An 8,529-nucleotide genomic window follows, 5' to 3' on the forward strand; every position below is an offset into this window, starting at 1 on the left:
ATATAAATAACAATTGGCAGTGTAGGAGTTAAATATAGTTAAAATTCTGAAAGAATGGAAGGAATAGAAAATTAACAGCAAGTAGGAGCAAGATAATAAATTGAGAAAAAATTAAGCCAGAAGGAATATTTCAAGCTGAAACAATGTGACTGCTTTCTTTTCCTTTTATACTATTTGGCTGTATCACATGATATAAATAAAATTAAATATTACAATGATGCAAAAATTTATGTACAGAAAGAGGGCAAAAGCTGCAGTAACTTCTTTAGGATGACAATTGTGTTCTGACTGTAGATTTAACTTTTTCCCATATTTTTAAAGTATTTAAAACATTTAAAACGCTATTTTAATAATCTATTGTTCCAGCAATATCTATTCTGTACCATTTGTACTCTATTAAGTATATTATAGGATTTTAGAAGATAGTAATCTGCAAAATGCAATAGTCTGTGCCCAGAAAGAAACTATTAAAGTATATCACTACTGAAAACAAAGAACAATGGGTTAATGGGAACTAGAGGTTAGAAAAATTCTTTAAGGAGAGAAGCTATTACCCACTGGCATGTAATAAACTCCTTAGCAGATAATGGCTTGGGGAGGAAAGGTCTCAGAATTATAACACTGTGATAAAAATTAAGCTGGTGATTCTTCAAAGCAAAAGAACTGCTTTCACTTTAAAGACTGTCTGGAAAGGACATGTCTTGAGGGGAAAAAAATGTACAGTGACTGTTTCCAACCACCCATTTATAAAAATAATAACTTTGTTTCTCAGTCTTTAGAAGCTATATACAAAAGCCTATTGGATAAAAAAAATCTTAGTGGAGAAAAGGAAATAATCATCAGCTATAACTGGGGAGAGGTGTTACAGCTTAAAACTCAAAGCAAAGGCTTTGTATATTTACTGAATCCTGAAGGCAGAGATGGTCTATTAAATTAATCTGGGGCAGGTAAGTATATATAAATATACACTTTGCATTTGTGCTGTGAAATATAATATGACTTAAGGAAGGTACCTGTGATTGAAATTTGGAAGCAAACATACTAGTCTGGCTAAAAGGAGAAAAGGAGAGGAGGAGATGCAGAAAATGTATGTGTGTGTATTTGTGTGTTTACACACATAGAATGATAGAATGGGTCTGTTTGGAAGGGACCACAGTGGGTCACATTACACACATAGAATGATAGAATGGGTCTGGTTGGAAGGGACCACAGCGGATCACATCTGATCCAACCTCCCTGCTCAAGCAGGGTCATCCCAGAGCACAAGGCACAGGATTGCTTCCAGACAGTTCTTGAGTATCTCCAGTGAGGGAGGGAGACTCCACACCCTCTCTGGGCAACCTGCTCCAGGGTGTGCTCACCCACACAGAGTAAAGTTCTTCACTATGTTCAGGCAGAACTTTCTGTGCATCAGTTTCTGCGCATTGCCTCTTGTGCTATTGTTCTGCACCACCAAGCAGAGCCTGGAAATGTCCCTGTAGCACCCTCCTTTTAGATACTGACAGACATTGATGAATTCCTATCTCAGTTGTCTCTTTTTGAGTCTGAACAGGTCCATCTCCCTCAGCCTGTCCTTGTAAGAGAGATGCTCCAATCTGGTCATCATTTTTGTTGTGCTCCACTGGATCCATTCCACAAGCTCCATCTCTCTTTTGTCCTGAGGAGCCCAGAATTGGATACAGCACTCCAGATGTGGCCTCACCAGAGCTGAGCAGAGGGGCAGGATCCACCTCCCTTGACCAGCTGGAATGTTCTTCCTAATGCACCCCAGGACACTGTTAGCCTCTTGGCCACAAGGACCCTGCTGGCTCATGGAAAGCTTGGTGTCCACCAGGACACCCAGGTCCTTCTCTGCAGAGCTGCTTTAAGCAGGTCATCCCCAGCCTGTCCTGGTGCAGGGACAGGTTATTTCTTCCCAGGGGCAGGACCCTACACTTGCCTTTGATGAATTTAAAAGTAATCCACTCTGCCCCTCCCCATCCATCTGTCAAGGCACAAATGCACATGTTTATTTGAAAGCTGTTACACCTTTCCAAAGCAAGTGGGTCAGTTATAATGAAGTGCACTGAGTTTTTGCATTTTTGGAAAGGAAGAGAAAAATTCCTGATGTCTTTGCATTTCCTTTTTCTTTCCACTATCATTTGTTTAGATAATGAAGGCTTACTCTGATTAGAAATGTGTTGTATCTTCAGGGGTGTCATCATTGTGAGAAATAAGACATAACTATAGATAAATTCAGGCTGGATGAAAATGACATAAAACGACAAGCCAGAGTGAAAATTGTCTGAGGAAATCAGAGATAGGTTGCATTGGATAAATACAGTGAGATGGAAACAATCAAGGCAAGAACAATGACCCTCAAACCCATTCCAGGGAGCAAGGCAACCAAGGAATAAGCAGCAAAGCATCTTGCAAAGATATTGCAAACTATGAGTCAAAGAGCTAAGGAAAAATATTTTCCTAATAACAGCCAGAGAGATTTAATTATACTAGAAAACAGTCAAAGCTGGCACTGAAATAATCTCAACAATAATTATTTAGTAAATGATATGTATTTTATTACAGTTTTATGACAGTTAATACTGATACGTCTAAGTAGTCTGTCTAACATTTATTACTCATTATATATTCTGTATAATTCCAAAGTACAGGTTGCCAACAATTTGGGTAATGAAAACGGTATTCTGGTTTTGTACACTGAGCATGATTTCCTACATGTAACAGATAAAAGAATATTATAACATATGCATATATTTCTGCCCAATGCAAGAAATACATGCAGCCATAGAACTATCCATCTACAAAAAAATGCTACTAATCACAACCAACTCACACTAACTAAACTAGACTAATTGAGCCTTTACAGCTATACGCACCACTATGCTTGAAAGCAATATTTGTTTGTTTTACTTTATCTTGGGGCACATAAAATCATGGTATTTGGCAGCATGGAATAAGGGACATTAAATCAGCTTTTATGCTGTTGTTAAGAAACCCATAGAGAATGGGATTCAAGCAGCAGGACATCATACCCAACAAATGGCATATGCAATATACTAATTTAAAGTGCCTGTTGGAAATAAGAGTGGCATTAAAATCTGTGACAATGTGGAAAAGGTGAAGAGGCATCCAGCTGAAGCCAAAAACTAGTATTAGCACTGTCAGTCTGCAAAAAACCCTCCTTGATCTTGTCTTAATTCTGATGATGGACTGGGATACTGTAATCATGTTCTGGATCTCTGTGTTTTCTTCTGGTTTCATTTCAAAACAGATAGGGATCCCAGGGATGAATTTACTGGAGGAAAAGATCTGGCTTTTTTCTGTGTCAGAGGTTTCTGGGAGATCTCTGGAATGAGTGTCCTGATGATGCCTTGAAATAGCTGGCATCACACTTGAAGTCTTTCTCCTGTATCTTCTGTGGTGCCTTCTGCCAAAGGCACAGCTCCACCTGGAATATCTGGAGGGTTGAACCTGTGTGCCAGCACTCTTAGAGGGATGAAGAGTTAGGTTTATCATCTCCTTTTCTTCAAACTTGTTTTCCTTGTTTGACAGCCTAGCACCTATGCTCCTGCAGACGCTGGTGTGGCTGGCAGTCAGGCATGCCAGCGGCAGGATGTACTGCATGAATAGCAAGGCTATTGTGAAGGCGATCCTGTAAGAATCAGAAGGCCAGGACTCTATGCACAGCAGCCTGTTCTCCAGTCCCTCTAAATTCAGAGTTTTGCGGAGGTCCACGGTTTTATGGAAAACTGGCAGAGGGGAGCAAATTGTGAAGCCAAAGGCCCAAATGATCACTATTAAGAAATAGCCTTGTTTTGCTGTGAGATTGCTGGAGAGGGGATACTTTATCATACGGTACCTGACTGCAGCAATAGATATTAACATCAAAGTTGAAACTAGGACTGAGGCGCACTGGAGGAAGGGCATTACATGGCACATGACAGTGCCAAACATCCATTGGTCAAGCAGGACGGATGTCAGCGTGAAAGGTGAACAAAACAGCACAACCAAGATGTCAGAAAAGGCCAAGTTTCCAATGAGAATGTTTATTACTGTCTTCTGCTTGCACTTTAGTAGGGCCATTAGTATAAGCAGGTTTCCCACAAAGCCAGCCAGACTTATAAGTGTGTACAGCCCAATGAGAAAGTACTGCATGTCATCAACACTACTCTTATAGTCTTCCCAGGCAGAAAAATTCTTTGTTGCAGCAGAGGTGTTCTTGGTATTTGTGTGGTTGTTACGGTCTTTGAATTCTAAATCCATTTTACAGTCCTGCTTAGAACGAGAAAGACATTAATTAGCATCTGAAGAAATTATGATATTGCTGTTAATCAGAATGTAAAAATACATAAATTTACCTTTTACCTTAATGCAAATAAATTACTATTGATGTTAGTCTACTGTGAGGCATATAACTTCAGGTCAATATGAATTAGCTAAGTAGGTTTTATCATTTGGTGTTCAGTACTCCTAGGCCTCCTACCTACGTGCTCACGTGGGAGAATGGCAGTTTACAGGTCTGCATTATGATGCTGCCTTTTAACTGTGTTCTGCTGCAGAACATATTGTCAGGCTTTCCATGAGGGAACAGTTAGCTACAAAAGCAATACACCTTGAGTTGGTGAGATTACTCATGTGAATAACAGCCCATTGATATGACTAAGGAAATTACAGTCACCATCTGGGCAGATGGCTAATCATTATATCATTGCAAATTATATTAAAGGCACCTGAAAATGCATATGCTAACAACTGCAGTAGTGTTTCTTACCTTGCCAGTAGACAACTAACACAAAATAGGTGAGAGCTTTCAAAAAGGATCAGGAAATCCACTGTCAGTAATCCAAGATGGAATTCCTGATGTGGTGTGTGTAGGAAAGATCTTCTACTAAGTGCTGAATATAGTTTAACTGTGCTCAAGCAGAAAGGAAAATTTAAAAACACCTAAAGTAATTGGATGTAATATAGAGAGGACAGTGTTAACTGGAAGCAAACTCCACACAGCCATTTGAAAATTCAGTGAACTGCTACTTATTCAGCACAGAATCATCTAGTGTTAAACCTAGCTCAGCAAAGTTATTCTGCCTACTGAATCTTCATATAGTAATCTTCATTTTAGAACAAACAGAAAGATATGAGAATTCCGTTCAAACCTCCATTTATCTTAAACACTTGCATGTACTAGAGTTTCAAAGCCAAAATTCCCCAGAGTGCCAATGTCCTGTACAAAACTGCTTAATGTTTAGAAATCTTGCATAAGAGAAAACAAAAAAGATCTACAAACCCAAAGCATATGTCAATACAGCAGAAGGCTATATCTGTCACCTAAAAAAGGCAGGGCTCTTTGAGACTGTAGCAATCCTTAGTGAGCTGTACCATACTGGCATTTTCAAAGTGCAATTATATTATTTGGTTCCCTCCACACATGCAGATGTCCTCCTTCCTTCCATCATGTGCGTTCCTATTGTTATGGTTTGAGCCAAAGGGAAGCTCAAACCATAAAACAACCTGAGAATGTTCACTAATTGTATTGTGATGTGAAGGTCCTCCAAATAAGAGTAGAAATATATATATGCATATATATATGAAAAGATCTTGCAGGTAATATGTTGGAAAGAGGTGAAAAGAAGTCAGCCTTCCCAATTTGCCTCAATATTGAACTGCTTTTTAACAGCTAAAACAGAATTAAGAACTGAATACATGAAATTAGATAATTGAAATATTACAATTGTGTGTATATGAGCAGAGAGGCATTAATGCATATTATTTCTGTTCAATTTCTTCTAGTCTTTAATGAAATGGTGGAAAACCATATAACAGACAAGTAGTGATATCTGAGTCTACATTTGCCTCTAGACCAACTTTAAAGGAGCAGAGATTAGGTAAGTGATCTAATCTCTATTTCTACATTGATACAATCAGAAGTTTTCATTTTGATTTCTCTTTATACAACTCTAAGCTCATGAAGTAAACAATTTTTTACTTAATTTTTCTGAGCTAATTTCTGAGTTGCTAGTAACCAACTGAAAATGGTATGTGCACCACAGTGACTTTCCAAATCTGCTGAAATTTCTACTACATAACTTTTTCTGCCCTGGATAAGGTAATATAATTCTACAAATAAGACCAAGGAACAAAATTTTATGTAGTGTTATGTTGTAGCGCATTTAATAAATTAATATTTACTAAATTTTTCTTGAAGGTTTAAGTGAAAGGTTGTTGCCGTGTTCTGTGGATTTTTACACCTCCACATAAAGCTCTTGCAGTATGGATTTAGCAGAAGGGTTCATTGTGTTTTTAATACAAATTGTGTCTTTAAAAACAAAAAGCAAATATGCTGGTTTTCTGAAGCAGACATATTTTGTTGGGATGCATCAGTAATGAGGAAGTTTAGCAGGAGCGCCTCTGAAGTCCAGGATGGGCTTACCAGCTCTGTTCCTTCTGTGCTATGGCTGCCCTCTAACTCAGGTGACAGACAAACTCTACCCAACCACGTGTCCTCATTTCCATGAGGAAGGATCACTAGAAGAAGTCACAACATGATCTCTTCAGACCCTGGCTGGACACCTAGGGCACCAAAAATATCTGTGGAGCATAGAAACTCCTTATACACCATCTTCCTGTAGTCACAAAGTGACAGCAAGAGAGGGAAGGAATAACAGTATAATCTACTGGTTTCAACAGATAACTGCTGTGCTGACACAGGTTCCCTTTGCAAAATGCTCAAAGAGAAATTTATTTTAATTTTGGATGTGTGAAAAGAAAGCAGGCTTTCCCCCCTAATTTCAAAATATGCTAAGCAGATCTCTTGCTCTCTGGGATTTTTCTCCTGCTCAAAAAGAAACCAGTTGTTGTCAGTCTGAGTGCCAGCAGCAGTAAAGATGCAAACAGAAGTTTTCCTCCCATATCATTGATCTCTAGTCCCCAAACTCACCTTAGCATGCCACTGATTTCACAGGGCTGTATGCACTTATCAGGCATTTATCTTCCTGCTTTGTTTTAACAGCTGTTCCTGTTCTCAGAGACTGGCTCACCCTCCCTTATGTTGGTTGGTCAATCCCAGTGCAGCACGTGGCTGTAACTTTCAGGGAAATGGAAATTCCTGGAAATCCCATTGCGGAAAACAGAATTAAGTAATACAGTCCCTTTTCAAAACTGTCACCTCATATTTGAAGTGTATTTCTAAACTAAATGTGCGATAGTGCCAGGGTGGCTTGCACCTGTTTTCAAATCTCAGATTTAGTTAATCTTAAGGTACCTGCTGGAGGTTTTCTAGCTGTCAGCTCCAAACGTTGTATCACTTTCACCTCCTGCATCTATCAGTCAAGCAAACGAGGTCCCCATTCTGTAATGCTGGTCTGGACATTGCACATTCCTGACTGTGCTCAGCTACACCTGTGGGAGCTCATACCCCTGAGCTCTGTGTGGGCTTGCCCAGGTCTCCTGTAGATTCACTGGAATGCTTGAGGCAGGAGGCTAGGCTGCTCAAGGCAGTAGAGACTGCAGTTTTGTGGCAGGATCCAAGGTAGATTCGAATATTTACTGTAAGAGTCAAATGATTGCAGTTAGCATTTAGCTGAGTTAGAGGCAACAGATAACTTGTGCTAATTTGTTTAACATCTTATACTTAACATCATTTTTTCACTTAAAGCTGTTGCTTAAATTACAAATTCCCTAAATCATAATTTAGGACAGTTAATAGGCTGGATATTTCTATTTCTCTATATATTTAAAGGGCAATCTTCAAGAGCACAAAAGTTAGGCAGGCAACCATCATCCTCTAAAGGCAATTGTCTTTTCCGGAAATGTTCCTTCAATTAGATGACATACTTATATTAAGGTTTATTCATGGATAAGAGCTTATATCCCACAATATTAATACCTATTAAGTTATCTCTGACTGGCTGGTCCTTGTACAGTCCAGTCAGTTTAATCTTTGCAACAGGGCAATTAACCTTTATAGCTGTGAACAATTTACAGTCTTGGATGGCTTTTCTGTATGTTAAAAGCAGAAAAGAAAAACAGCCAAAAAAACCCTGCAAAAAATGCCAAAAAACAACATCCCTCCCCCGCCCCCAACCCTGAACCCCATGGTGAAAACATGCAGGGAGGAAGCACATTGTGTAAATTTGTAAGTACAACCTTTCCACCCTCATAATACTGGAGAAATATCAAGACTGCACAGAAAAAGTCAGTGAAGGTTTTTAAGCATCAACACAGATGTAAAGAGTTAATGTGAGTGGCCATAACTGCACGACCAAAGCTTTAGGAAAGCACTGAGCTGTGTTGTTACAACCTAAGAAATAATACCCTTACATCAAATCAGACCGAGATAACATCTGAGAAAAAATCTGAAACCACTCAAGTGTTGCATTCACTCCACAAGCTAAGGATAAAAAGCTGCTGATTCTCATGTTCTTGTTCATAATGTGCAACAGCAAAAACTAGCCCGAGAACCTGGAAGAATTCAAGAGATTGAAATTACTTCAGAAGTCAACACCCCCCGATTTTTGTACACTTTAATGTTAT

At 39.0% G+C, this 8,529-nt stretch overlaps 1 protein-coding gene across 1 annotated transcript; it reads right to left on the minus strand.

Moving 5' to 3' along the window:
• Window positions 1-2,931: 2,931 nt before the first annotated feature.
• Window positions 2,932-7,302, minus strand: NPY5R (neuropeptide Y receptor Y5). The gene is made up of 2 exons (XM_030948118.1): window positions 7,259-7,302; window positions 2,932-4,275 (listed from the first exon to the last, which is right to left on the minus strand). The coding sequence occupies exon 2, from the start codon at window positions 4,261-4,263 to the stop codon at window positions 2,932-2,934; it is 1,332 nt and encodes a 443-aa protein (XP_030803978.1). The 5' UTR covers window positions 4,264-4,275; window positions 7,259-7,302.
• Between the last annotated feature and the right edge of the window lie 1,227 nt (window positions 7,303-8,529).

The sequence above is a fragment of the Camarhynchus parvulus genome, chromosome 4 (genome assembly GCF_901933205.1).
Source record: "Camarhynchus parvulus chromosome 4, STF_HiC, whole genome shotgun sequence".
Lineage (NCBI taxonomy): Eukaryota > Metazoa > Chordata > Aves > Passeriformes > Thraupidae > Camarhynchus > Camarhynchus parvulus.